The sequence below is a fragment of the Hipposideros armiger genome, unplaced genomic scaffold (assembly GCF_001890085.2).
Source record: "Hipposideros armiger isolate ML-2016 unplaced genomic scaffold, ASM189008v1 scaffold_157, whole genome shotgun sequence".
Lineage (NCBI taxonomy): Eukaryota > Metazoa > Chordata > Mammalia > Chiroptera > Hipposideridae > Hipposideros > Hipposideros armiger.
The window spans coordinates 1,313,625-1,328,253 of NW_017731507.1; the positions used below are offsets into that span (position 1 = coordinate 1,313,625).

At 47.2% G+C, this 14,629-nt stretch overlaps 1 protein-coding gene across 1 annotated transcript in view; it reads right to left on the minus strand.

Moving 5' to 3' along the window:
• Positions 1 to 14,623, minus strand: part of KHDRBS3 (KH RNA binding domain containing, signal transduction associated 3) — a 157,370-nt gene extending 142,747 nt beyond the window's left edge. The window contains exon 1 of the mRNA XM_019651308.1: positions 14,489 to 14,623. Within this exon, the coding sequence (XP_019506853.1) occupies positions 14,489 to 14,576 (88 nt within the window). The 5' untranslated portion in view covers positions 14,577 to 14,623. The remainder of the gene's footprint in view (positions 1 to 14,488) is intronic.
• Positions 14,624 to 14,629: the final 6 nt, after the last annotated feature.

The following is a 14,629-nucleotide window of genomic DNA, read 5'->3' on the forward strand; positions in this document are numbered from 1 at the left end:
TGCTCGTCCACCAACGTTTACCGAGTGCCGGCCCCTCCCCGGCAAGTGCCGAGCTCTGGAGAAGCCATCGAGCCAGGCCAGGTTTCCTGTCTGTAAGGAGCTTGGATTCTAGAGGGAGAAATAACTCCCAGCAAATCATTATCATCGACAGTGCGGTCGATGCAGGGACGGACGCTAGGAGGAGGGGCTGCAGTCAGTGCTGGGAGCACAGAGCGGGGACCGGGACTCACCGGTCACAGTGTGAGCCAGGCAGAGCCCCGCAGTCTGCAGATGGCGGTGGTCTAACGCTGGGGAGGAGGCTCCGGGATGCCCACTGGCTCACCCTGCAGCCCAGGATGTCCCTCGGACGACAGCAGGAGTCACACCTCTTCCGGGGATGACGCAGCGCTCCCACGCGGGGCCATGTACCCCGTGTGCTGGTCTTCATCACGGCACTTACCACCCCGAGCAGAAATGCCTTCTAATTGGGCGGCTTCCCCTCCGAGCTGAAAACTCTTGAAGCAGAAATCAAGCATTACCCAGCTCGGTGCGCCAGCCCTCGGCCCAGCCTGAGAACGTGACCCTCGGCGGGTGGCACCGAACAGGCTCCCCTCCAGCAGGAAGGGCTATGGACAGACACATACCCTGTCAGTCTTCTCCCAACGGCTTTCCCCGGAAGTCTAGACAGCGACTTCCTGCAAGGGTCTAGAAGCCTGAAGTCTGACTCGCGATTTCGCTACTCCTATGCCCCACTGTTGGCTCCCAAGCCTAAAAATTACTTCCTGCTCTGCGTCCGTTATGGGAAGTAATCTGGTGCTCTAACAGCCTGGGGAGCCAAGAATTCACGTACAGTTTTGTACATAAATGCTTCAACAAGTAATCATGAGTACCGACTCCCAGGTCTAGTGCGCCGGGCTGGGCCCCAGGAGAAGGCACACAAGGAAAAGTGGTGTGTTGGCCTCAAGAGCTTCGGAGCAAGAGGTAACGAACCTCTTGGGAACCTACAATATTCCAGGCCCTTTACACAGCTCCTCTCATGACCGTTTCATAGATGAAGAAACTCAAGCCATACAGCTTACTGTTACGCAAGTAGCACACCCACTGATCCACTCAAGGAGCCAGAAGACCTAAGGCAGGACATAATGAGCAGGCGGTTACAGGGCAGGGACCGACGGTTCCCTATTTGCTCTGGATTGATGCTAAACTACATGATGGACCGTGTGTCCAAAAGTGGAGAAATTCCTTTCTCCATGTGTGTCTCTGAGTCGGGGACAGACAGACACCAAAATGTAATTTCCTTATGACAGTGTTTGTCAAACTTAACGACAAAACAATGAACAGTAAAACTCAGTAACCAAACCCAAGCCTCATCGGGCACCTCAGGACCTGGAGATAAAAGCCGGGTGGGGAGGGAGGCAGCCTGCCCGTTTCCCTTTATCACCAGCCAGGACTTTCCATAGAACGCCAGCCTCTCCGTAACATACAACTTGAAAACCACTCGTCTGGATGCTAGACAAGAGAGGGAGTGAACCTCCGTGCAGCTTCTGATAAACAATCAGATGGCAGGCCTGCTACCAAACAGGAAAACTGCTCAGCAACAAGTTTACAATTGATGATGAATTTTTGGAATTTAAAAAAAAAAAAAAGGTAAGCAATCTAAGTCCGATTTGCTTCCGAGCCGTCGGAGCCACTTGAACCTGACTCCGCAGGCACCTGTGCCTTAGCTCTTGCTCTTTGCTATGAACACCCCGGTGCCTGGTCTTTTTCAGTGTCCAAGGTGACCTTGGTAGCAGTCACAAGCCTCATCGACGGGGGCAGGGGTCTCTCCTAAGGACATCCCCTGAGAACAGGTTCACTCCCTGACAAAACCCATGTCTCACTGCCATACCAAAGTCCTTTTTTGAGTAAATCAGAGCAATAAATTACACTAAAAATATTGTGAGAAAACAAATCTATTCCGAGACGATAAAAGTAGTATAATTTTGAGATTGTGCACCCAGTCGATTGGTGCTGGAGTGGTGTCTTCCAGCTGAGACCACGCGGAATGACTTATGCTGGCCCAGGGCAGGGGCCGTGCTGATGGCAGCACGTGACGGCTCTGCCTTCATCAAGGGAAACGGTAGCCATTTTATCACGACACGAAAAACACTCTCAGGAGCTTTACAAAATTATTTTTCCTCAGTATTGCTTTGTGTACTGTGCATATCGAGCTTTTAAAGGACTCTCATCTTGCCAATAAGGACCTCAACAAATCGGCAAATCACGAGAAGTCAATACCTCGAAGACCCATTTAAGAGAAATAAATGGTCTGCAGTAGAAACGGCTAACGGTGTCATTAATTCATTCATCCAAATAGCTGTGATTGTGTCCTAGTGTGGGAGGCATTGGGGGGCAGAGCTAAGGCTGGTCCCTGCTCTCCAGAAGCTGAAATCAGGGCAACGTAGGCAGATGGCAGCGTAGCCAAACCCTGCACTCTGTCTGTTCTAAACAGTTCTTTGGAGACGATTATTTGTTTACACATCATCTATAGCTGTTTTTTGGCTAAAACGGTACAGTTGAGTAGAATGTACAGCCCACAAAATATTTACCATTTGACCTTTTGTAAAAAAAAAAGTTGGCTGGCCCTCAGCTTAGAGTGTAACATAAAAACAGGGGCCACACAACACAGACACCCAGCCATGTCCCAGCTCTGTGGTGAAAGGGCCTACAGCCCACATCCTGGTCTAAATACCATTCCACACTAAGAGAAACCAGGGCACTCGGAAGAAATGGCAGATTCCAGGGCTAGGCAGAGCAAATACAATATGGGCCTGGAGCCAAATCCTGTTAGAAAGTTAAAACAAACAAACAAAACAAAAAACAAACCTCAAAAAGCATATGGCATAACCCTGTCAAAGAGGACCTCAGACCCAGGATAAAGGGGCTCCCAGTGGACAAACCCGGGAGAATTTAAGCACCAACTTCTATAGTGATAGTACAGGATTAGAACCAATAATTGAATTAAAGAAGAGTCCCTGAACGTACACAGACGGGTGACAGCTAGTGGGAGGGAGGGAGGAAGAAGGAAGGAAAGAAAAAAAAAAAAGAAAATGTTTCTTTTCGGTACAATGTCAAACACTAGATGCAGACAGAACGACTGGCGTAGAAAATCACCATTTTACAACCACCACGTACAGACGATTCAGGTAAGGAACACTGACGGGTGCTCAAATTTGTGGGGGAAAGTGTCATGAGGAACAGCATATTTACACAGTCCCAAGGCATCGCCCCATGAAACGACTAGTTTATTACAAAAGGAAAATAGTAACTTTACGGTGGAAATAACCATCGCCCCCTTTAACTAAGTGACCAGATACCATCACCAATAATGGGACAAAGTGACACTGATGCTGTGTGCCTCCTGACGGATACACTGAGAAGAACACACCGTCTCCTTAGGGGGGTTCCTGCCAAAAAGGGAGCACAACAGAATTTCAGGGAAAACATGCGACAACCCAAGCGGAGAGAGACATTCCACAAAAAACTGGCCTGAGTAGTCGTCAAAAACGCACGTCCAGAAAGGCGAAGGAAGGCAGAGGCACACTTCCAAACTCAGGAGACTAAAGACACCTGACGACCAAGTGCAATGTGTGCCCTTGAACTGGATCCTACAAAGGACAAGACTGGAAAACAGGCACGATTAGCAAACAGGCTGTGGATTAGATAACAGGGCCGGAACAATCCTTAATGTCCTAACTGTGACCGCTGTTGCCTATCACTGCAGCTCCGTAAGAGAAGGTCCTTATTCTTAGAAAACACACATCAAAGCGTCTAAGCATTTAGGGGTCAGGGGAGATCACACACACACACGCATGCGCGCGCACACTACTCTCAAATGAGTCATGAAAACACATGCCGGCGCAGAGAGGATGGCAAAGCCAAAGGCGGGACACGTTAACAACTGGAGAACCCAGACAAACGGCTCTGCAGGGGCCCTTAGCACTGTTCGTTTAAGCCTTCTATAAGTTTAAAACTTTTCCAAATAAGTACTTTAATGCCAGGAAGAAGAAATAAAGGTTTTAAAATGCGAGGAGGGAGGAAAGGGGAAGACAGAAACACCAACAGCCACAGCACACATGACACGCAGGAACATGAAGCTGAGGTGGAAATAAACGGGAGGCGGGAATTAACCATCTGGGGGGTCAGGAGTTAGACACCGCTCCCTGCCCAAGTCGTCTCCCCTGTCTGCAAGGATCTCCGCAGGCCGCTAATTTCTCTTTGAACAGACTCAAGAGTGCCCATCCTGGTCCTGAGATAAGCCAGGGGTCATTCTCTGAGCCCCTGAAAGCTCTATGCATCCTTCTCTTAACACACTCTTAAATCGCCACATGTTTCTCTCCCCCATTGGATTACGAATTCCTTGATCAAAAATGATGACAATGAGAATGATGACAATGAAGGCAACTATTTACCCAGTGCTTAGTACATGCCAGGCATGACATTAAATAACTCTTCATACATATCTCATTTAAACGCCACAAAAAACTCCAAAGGGGCTTGTCTTTTAATGCCCATTTTGTGGACATGCAAACTGAGGCTCAGAGGGCTTCATACATCCAAGGTCACACCGCAAAGAAGTGGCAGAGCTGAGATGTGAACTCTTCACCTGACATGAAAATGTGTCCCTAGCTACTATTTTTTTTTTTTAACCAATAGTCAATCTAATCTCAGTATCACTTTTTGGTTCACTGTGGACTGCACTTTTTTTTTTTTTGAAAAAAAAAAAAAAAAGGTGAGAGGGAGTTTTCTAAGTATTTCGCTTCTGTTTACATTCACTGAGGACACCCAAACTCAAAACAAGGGACGGAGGAGGCACCAGGTGGTAGGAGAAAGCCAGCCCTAAAAAAATGCCAGCAGATAATACACTGCACTGGTAGAGAACCAAGAGCCAATGTATGAAATTCAGATACAAAAGATAACAGATGAGGAAGAGAAACATAAATGTGTAATGATCTCATATCAGATATAACGACTATATTCTATATGTTAAAAACTTAGTGAAACGAAACAAACATAAATCACGGTCATCTCACCCACGACAGCCTAGGAGGCAGGCATTGCCACCAGGTGCAGAAAGGGGAACACACGCTCAGAGAAGCAGCGGGCCCAGAGTACACAGTTCAATGCAGCAGTGCAGGTGCTCAATAAATATTAATTGAATAAATGAATAGATGAGAGAAACCTCAGTACACATGTCTAGAGTCTAACGGACTCGATGCCGTATTCAGCTCTGCTAACATGACTCAAAACGGAGTCATGGTTCCGTCCACAATTTCTCCCAGGCTCTGTACCGTGTCCTCATCAAGTCCCTGAGCCCACCCGAGTCAGTGGACAATGGAAGGCCGGAGGAAGCAGGACCACAGCAGCCTTTGTGGCTATCGTTTGCTTCCTCACACAAATCAGAGAACGTGACTTACATATGAGGTCTGACAATTAGGTTCGCGAACTCATCCTAGAAAAAGTGCTACATGCCTCATTGCTGAATAGCACTATGGTCACCTTCAAAGTACCCCCCTTGGGAAGCTATGCACCGATGTCAGTGTCTAGTCCATACTTCAAAGCAATTTTGGAACTCTTTTTCTAGAATGGCCATCAGAGCTGTCATCGTAGTACCCTTGATGTCCTGAATGTCATCAAAATGTCTTCCTTTCAATATTTTCTTTATCTTCGGGTAAAGAAAGAAGTCATTGGGGTCCAGATCAGGTGAGTAGGGAGGGTGTTCCAATTCAGTTATTAGTTTACTGGCTGAAAACTCCCTCACGACAGTGCTGTGGGAGTTGGTTCATCGTCGTGATACAAAAGCCATGAATTGTTGGTGAAAAGTTCAGGTTGTCTAACTTTTTCATGCAGCCTTTTCAGCACTTCCCAATAGTAAACTTGGTTAACTGTTTGCCCAGTTGGTACAAATTCATAATGAATAATCCTTCTGATAGCAAAAGGGGTTAGCAACATTGTTGCAACAAGTTCGCAAACTTAATTGTCAGTCCTTTGTATGTCAATGCAAATAATTGTCACGATTATAATCTTCCCCAACAAAATAAACAGGTTACAACAGCCACTAGTCAGAAGTCAGACTATCCTAACACTTTCCTTGAAAAAATTTTTTCAATTCAATGCTTTTGGGATATTTTTTCTTTAGGGCACAGTAAGCTCTATCCCGTTAGCTGCATGACCCTGAACAAGTTTTATCTCCCTCTAACCTCCACCTCTCTATCTGTAGTATGGGAACAACAAAACAATGTCACAGGGCAGTCTCCACAATTAAAGGCTGCAAAGTGAGAAAAAGAACCTAGCCACAGTGCCTGGCACTCCTCAGCCACTCAAGAAAGGATGGCTACAAAGCCAAAGCAAGTCATGATTTTCTGCAAATACTCGCCAGTGAGTATGTCTCTTAAAATATCAGAACTATGAAAGATTAGTATCACTGCGTGAAAATCAAAAGTAATGCAAGCTTGTTGATCGATCAAGGCCAAGGCTGTTGGTTCAGGAGCAGCTTAGCTGGCTAGCTAGCAGTGTGTAACCTAGCTATGCGGATCGCCATCTAGTGGACAAAGCAGAGTACAAGCGGTGCAAATACTGAAATTCACTAGACGAAGAACAAGGGCAAGTGACGAGAATGAAAACTGCCCCTTCTCCGCTCCATTATAATTTCTCCATGGGAACTTGAACCAACAGTGACCCCAAATGTAAGATTCACATCAAAAAGAGAGATCAGAAAGGGTGCTCTCGCATACCCATGTTCTTCATCATGACAAGGAAGAACACCAGTCATATGCCAGGAATCTCTTTTAAAGTTCTTAAAATAGCAGCAAGGGCTGGTTGGTGAAAAATCATGGAAATGCAAAAAAATGATGGAAATTGGAAGCTTACCAATGCAGAGTAAGATACCTTGTGCCTGTGGAGGGAGGCTGCTGGGTGTCCAGACATGGTTTAAGATGTGCAGTCATAAAACTGTTTGTGGAAGCTTCTTGTGCTAATGTAAGCGTCAGGTGCTGCATCTTGAATAGCATAATAAAAATCGGTCCGAACGGCTGCTAATCCTGTACACGACATTAATGAAAGAAGCTTCCCAAAGGATGTTTCTCCTTCAATATTTCCAGGATTTGAACGCCAAAATCATTCTAAACACATAAAATTACCCCAAGAAATGAAACTAGATGATTTACGTATTTATAGTACAGTCATACCTTGGTTGGCGAGCATAATTTGTTCTGGAAACAAAGTACTCGTATTGCAAGACATCGCTCGTTTACCACGTTAAAATGTATTAGAAATGTTTGCTCGTCTTGCGGAATGCTCGCAAACCACGTTACTAGCAACCCAAGGTTTTACTGTATTCTTACGTGTTTATGTGTGGAAAATGACACCGATATGCACGCACCTGTCTCAAGCCATTCTGCAAAAAGAGCAGGTAGTGTGTATTAAGCACCCAATGTTTACAGAAGTACAGTGTGTTAGACTCTGTCCTTATCTCACATCTAAAACAGCCCTACAAAGGAGGTACCGGTGCCCCATTTCACAGATAGGGAAACCGAGGCTCTCAGATAGGGACCCATACAGGGTTACAGGCCAGACAGTTGTCGCCCCCTATAATCACATGACCCTTTCTGCCCCCACTCGTCGCTTGTTCAGTAAGGCCGTTGGCCACGCAAGTGCCGTCCACTAGGCTCTCGTGCTGCGTTGGATCACCAGGTCTTCCACCTCCCTGTGCAGGTCACCTGTCCAATACCAGGCAATTCATTGTAAGAGCTGCATGACAGAGAATTTCCAGGGATGTCAAACATGACAACGCAGCCACCCTGGAAGCGTCTACCTCTACCTGCGGCTCCCGGGTGAAGAGTGCAGCGTCCTGGAGGCAGGCAGGCAAGAGTCTGCACCCTGGCTTACCACTTATTAGCAGTCTGACCTTAGGCAAATTATTTGACCTTCTTGTCCTCAGTTTTCTCACCTGTAAAATAAGGTACAATGATTTACTCTTTTAAGACTATTAGAAGAAGTAAATGGAATAATGAACAGAAAGCATCTAACCCAGAGACCGCTCTTGATAGATGGTAACTCCGATTATTAGCAATTGCATGTTAAGTAGTATATTCAAACGTACTTCCCGCTACAGAAAGTCAACACTGCTTCTCAGGAGTGTGTTTTCTATGCTCTTCCTATGCTTTTTTAAGCCTATTTTTAGAAGATGGAGAACTGCAAAACATAACATAAATGGACTCTAAAGTCCCTGATATCATGCTCTCTGCCAGTCATCTCTGTGATAACTAGAGCATTAAAATACAAAGAGCTCTGTGCCTCTGCAACGTTCCTTCAAGAGAAACAGGGCTTTATCAGGAACCTGTCTTATTAACTTTCTATATGGCAAGTTTTCCTCGACCACTGGAACATACACAATTAAACATCCTTACCTTGAATGCTTGCTCAAGACTGGGAAGTACTGCTGCAGAGCGCAGGGGAAAGGTGAGCTTGCCTTTCTGGTAAAACGCGTCTTCGGGGCCTCTTTTAGAAAACCATCATCACCAGGGGACATTCCTACCTGGCTTCTACTACCATGGGCCTTTTATTCCCAACAAGCAGCAATGTCCAGTTCTGTCCTGCCCTGCGATCTCTTTTCTTCGTGTTCCCCATCAAAGCGCTGCAGGCTTGGTTGCAAACTTCAGCCCCACTACTTAGGGCTCTGCACCTCACTGGGCAAGTCACTTTCCCTTTGTGAGCCTCAGAAGCCTCATTTGAAAACCAAAGGAGGCAGGCAGAAAGCTGAACCCCCTACCTGGCCTGATCCTGGGGTGGGGGGTAGAGATAATGCACAAGATGCACCTAGCACAAAACAGGCCCTGAATTCAGCAGCTTTTAGTATAATCATCGTCCCCAACGCTAAGGAACACTCTACTTCTATTTTTCTGGTCAAAAAATAAAAATGAAAACCCTTCTATTCTATCTTCACTCAGGAGGAATGGCGCCACAAGCAACAGGGTCTGGTGACATCCAAGTGGCCCCTGTCATCTGCTCTGCCCCTCTGGCTTAGGGTGTCTGCCTGGCGCCTGAGGTTGCAGACCGAGTCCTTCGGGTGAGAAGGCTTATCTGGCTTGTGACAAGGGCCTCCAAACTTCTGGGTTTGATCTGGCATAAGAAACCCATCAGGAGTTTAGGAAAGGAGAGGTAATTGTGTTAGAGTCCGCTGGCTTGGTAAGTTCCTCAAGAAAGAACAAAAGTAAATAAACATCTGATCCACAGCAGATCTGACATCATCTTCTCATTATCTCCCAGAGAAGGACCCCTGCTGTTTCTCCACGTGTAAGGAACACGGGGTGTTCTCCCACTGCCTGAACACTGCATCCCACTTGGAACAAGCTTCCATTCTTATCTGGGAGCTGTCAGAGGCTTCCGCCCCACCCCCAATCTGAGTGCTCTAACGTGGTGATGAGCTAGGTTCCTTCTGGCTGTTGAACTCCAAGTATATTTATTCCTGTTCCTTTATGACAATCAAAACATAACACTGAAAGGGCGAGTGGAGCTGAAGACCGGAGTTCGAAAGGCCTGTGTACCAAGAACTAGGTGAGGTGCGGAAGACACGAGGAGATGTAGGACCAGGCCCTGCCTCCCAAGAAGCTCCCTCTCCCAGGGAGGACAGAGGCCCAAATAACACAGGGCGACGGGCACCACACCATCAGAGGGCAGACCAACCGCTGGAAGACTAGAAACGGGGCAATCGAACCCATGGGGGGGAGGTGAGTGGGCAGAGGAGATCCCCTGGAGCAGACATTGGAAGGATTAAGGATAACACTGGATGCGACGGAACGTCTCTTTCAATTCCAACACAGGCTAGAGAGACAAGAACAAACAGCACCTAAGAGGCCGGGGTTTTCATCCTCCTTCTGTCATTAACGGGCTGTCCCATCCCAGTCTGACCCTTCATACCTCTGAGGGTCAGTATGATGTGAAGAAGGAACAATGGGCTTGAACCTTCACTTGGACATTTTATACGTAGGTCACCTTGGGTAAGTCATGTTACTTGCTGGCGTCTCGGTGTCTACAACTGAAAAATTAGGCTACTAATCTCTCCATTTCTGGGCTGTCACCAGTATCGACGTTACAGACATGACCAGGCAGAGAAGTGGCTCGAAAATGTTCCTAGGCTGACTTGGTTAAATCTGAACCATCGAGTCACTAAATATTTCAAAAGGAGAGCTGAAGGATAATGAGACATTCCTTAAGAAAGAAGCGGGTCTCTATCAACTTAAAGCTCACTCTCAAACTGACGCACCTGAGTGTGCAAGTTTCTCTGGAGCAGAGACAGCATTTTTGCCCCTCAACCTCAGGACCTGGCACTGATACCTGGTGCGTAGGGTCTCCATAAACTTGATACTAATGTCCAGATACCGAAACATTGTAACTCACACTTTGAATCATAACACACTCAAGAAAATTCAGAAAGTTTCTTTAAAAATGTGAGTCATCACATCCATTCACGCACCCAAACCAAATACTGATGACACTAAGTAATACAATTACAATCTATACAACCACACCCTCCTCTGGATAAAGCAGAGGATCTCACATTATAGGGTGAAGGTACCCCACCGAAATACTATTCTGCAAGTTTCAGCCTCATTCTTCTCTCTTACTCTACACGTCTGACAACGATCAAGCAAATCAGAAATATTTTCCAAAAAAAATCCCCGAAAGGGAAACTTGAAGCCATCAGGTGTTGTTGAACAGAGATGCACATGGGGCAAAGTGACAATGATCACTTTATACAGTTTTTCCCCTCACGTATAACCTGAGTAATGCTAAGAGGCCTAATATTAGAGAAATTGATGTAATAGGAGTATTACATTTTAAAATACCAACAACAACAAAAAACTTTATCAACCTGGAGACAAATAGACCTTCTTCCTGTAGCCAACCACTAAATATAACTTGGCAGTGAGCCAGCCACCAATCCATATATTATATCAGATAATTAAAAATACAGGGTTATGTAATCTTATTTAATGGTTACTTGGCTTGTACTAAAAACCATCCAAAGCAATACCAGAGTGCTGGATTAAATTATAATGCGTAAGACATTTCTGAAGATGGTTTTTAGTAGGAGTCAGCACATCCCCTCCTAGCAAATATAATATAAAACATGGAACGGTACTTTCATCTCCAATTAACCTCCTTGGCAAGACACACTACAATGTCAATTCACTCACTCCATAAGCACTTGTGTGTAGGCGGGGGCTGGGGGATGCCAAAGCCTATTTTCTTTGATTTGGTTTTGTATCAAGTCAACATTACCCATTACTTATAGTAAAGAAACAAAAGTATTCAACATTTCAGGGGTGGAGGGAGGGAGAACCAGCCATCCTGAGAAAATAAAAACAAAAAGGCAGCAACTGACGCTCACCATAAAACACAAGTCTGGAAGCCTATACAAGCCAACCTATATTGGAGCCTGTATCGATGTCATACCAGCTCAAGTTCTTACTTACAGATTCTTAGAAAAAAGTAATTCAGCTAGGTAGTTGATCAATGTTCACAAATACTTAATTCTTTCATAGTGACACCTCCTTTATACACTATTTCATTATCATCACGTGTTCATTACTAAAGTAATATAGTGGTCACAGGAGGGCTTTAACTCAAAAGCGCCTCATGGCCTGAGCATTAAAATGCTGTAGAATACATCTACCATGAATGGTTACCTCTTCAAGGAAGACCTCTAGACAAACCCACAAAGAAACTTTACTTAGAAAATCAAGTCAACCAGAAGCGAGCATATTCACGACACTGGCTTCTACAGGGTTTTAAGTTAGCATGTGCAACGTGTTTTGTTCCACCTTTGCGGGGGAGTCATAAGAAACAATAACACAGAAGACCTGAGTTCAGCTGCAATCTGTGTCAGTTGCCCACAGGCTTGCATAGCTGGTTCCTCAGCCCCCTCCCCTGAGAAATAGAGACATCAGCGTGAGCCTCACATGGATCCAAGTGTGAGAACAGAACTGCATAGCACATTCCTTAAAGAGCCCTAGAAACTTTAAAATACTACACAGACATAAGGTAGTATCAGCATTTGGGCATGTTACCCCATAAAATATATGCATCGCATGCCATTCCACAATACGATGAAGATTTGCATTGCAGACCCATCGTCACTGTACAAGTTCGTGCAGGGATACCAACTCTAGTATCGAGAGTCAGAATAACCACGAAAAAAATAGTTTCCTTTAGAGGCAAAGGGTCAAAAATATAGCTAAGAATAAAAATGCTTTCCTCAAGCCAATAATAAGATGGTTCTTGTATTTTAAATCAAAGCTTCCTAATAGCCATTCGAATTCAGATTTAAGACACTTTTAGAAATGCACTTGTAATTTTGGAGTTACATAACAGCATCATTAATATTTTAAATGATAGGGCTTTGCATCCTGGATATCAGCCTGAGACTTAAGGGAAAAGCATTTCAGTCTGAAATAATCTAAATGGACAGTAATAAGAGCACATGAGTGGCACTTTTATTCCTTCACATGAGTGAGAAAACGTACTTCTTACAAGAATTACATTTTTGATGGAAACCATCTAAAAAAAAAACATTAAATAGCAACATTGTCCAATATCTGTTTCAAATAACTAGAGGCCATTAACACTAGTAAAAACACAGAAACCAAAAGAACTTTCAATGTATCAGCAACACAATAGTATGGCACACATGAAAAATAATAATTCTGACTTTTAAAATAACTCATTCAACTTTTAGTTAAACTGTTTCCTTAACTGAGTACAACACAAGTTTGATTCAGCTTCTCCATGAAGAAAAATTCACTTGATTCTACAGTCCGAAATACTTCTAATGCCACTCATCTCACACACATACAAAAAGACATTCCTTTCGGAGGTGACAGCCCAGCAGGCGACAAAAGATCCATGTAAATCATAAAAAGCACGAAGTACACACCTAACTGTAAGACCGTGCAGAGGAGCATGGGGCCACAATGTAAGAATCCATGCCCATGACTTTCCCACAAGCCCGCTTTGTTAAAGAAAGCAAGAGGAGCCTAAATTTAAAACAAAATGGGAAAGCTCTCTAAACTGATGCCTGCTGAACAATTCAAACATCACGCTTCAGCTCTTGGGGACAGCCTCTCCACCCCCATCAGTCGACAACACACTCTGTCTACTCTGAGGAACTGGTTGCAATAGGCAAGTACTGGAGGTGGCTGTTTTAAAACACAGATATCTAAATCCAAAGAGAATACGTGTGCTGCCTCATCGTTCACTTTCGACAGTGAAAGAGCTGGGGCCGGCCCTGAGACCAGCAGACGCGATTCGTCTCGGGAACGACAGGCTGTCACTGCACAGAGTGAGCCATGCAGAAGGTTAACACGTCTGACCAGACCATGCTTCTGCCATCACCCAGAAGAAAAGCAGATACGTGGCCCCAAAGCCATGGTTATGTGAAACCCGTGTATTCCAGACACAGGACGCTCCCGGGAAGGAGCCTTCCTTTACCTTCCATCCCAGCAGATCGCTCGGGAAGCTGGAGGCGGAAGCGGCCGGCGGGTGCTGTCCGGGCAGGCGCGCCTCCTGTGCCCCTGTCTGCCGCGTGCTGCACTTCCCGGGACTGTGCACACCCTGAGCCGGCTGGAGAAGCGCTCAGACAGTGCGGGCAGCGGGCTCCTGGGCCAGCGCGCTGAACCCCGAGCCAGCCACCAATGGGGGTCGCCCACTCAGCGCTTCCCAAAATGAGGACGAGCCAGCCAAAAAGGGGGTCCTGGGTCACCTCTGCTCCCCTATGGACCCCTCCAGGAGCCAGCCTGCGAGGCTCGGCCTGACTTGCTCACCCCCAGGGCGGGGGGGCTGCCCCACGGGGCTGCGAGAGCCCGGACCTGGGAGGGACGCCTGCAGCAGACGGGGAGCTGGGCTCCGCCACAGGGCAGCCGGGTGCTGCTCTCAGGCGCTGGGGCTCTGCCCCCACCCCTCCTCCAGGGGCCTCAAACTTCGCTAACAAATCGAGCAGCTGTTCCCGTTGCCCCTTCGGCACAGGGTCCCCTCAAATCCTTGCCTTCTCATCCAGCTCTTTCCCCAGTTCCTTAGACAAACCACACTAGTGCCCAGAGCCATCCCCCCAATCCTCCCCTCCGATGAGCTCATCCGCCCCCCGAAGTTTCCCTGGGGATCCTCCCGTGCCCGAGGGCTGCCTTCCGTCCCGTCCTGCCGCCCCCGGCTCCTCACTGCCAAGTCCCCCGAGTCCACAGCGCTGGCTCGCTTCCCCCAGGTGTCCCGCGTCCTCCCCCGTCCCCGCCCAAACGCCCCGCTGGCTGCCTGGGGCCCCCCCACTCTCCCCGAGGCCGAGTTCCAGCCAGCCCCGCGGGTCTGCGTCCCAAGCCCGCCGCACTGCCACCCGGGGCCGGCCCCCCCCGGCTCCGCGCCCCCGGCCCCCAGCGGCCTCGGGCGCCCGGGAACGCCCGGCGACGCGCGCCGAGCTCACCTCGGCTCACCAGCCGCAGGGCGTGCGTGAAGGAGGGGTCCAGGGAGTCCTTCTCCGCCATCAGCTCCGGCAGGTACTTCTCCTCCATGCTCGCGGGCCGCCCGGGCCCGGGACGCGCACTCCCGCCGGGCGGGCAGCGGC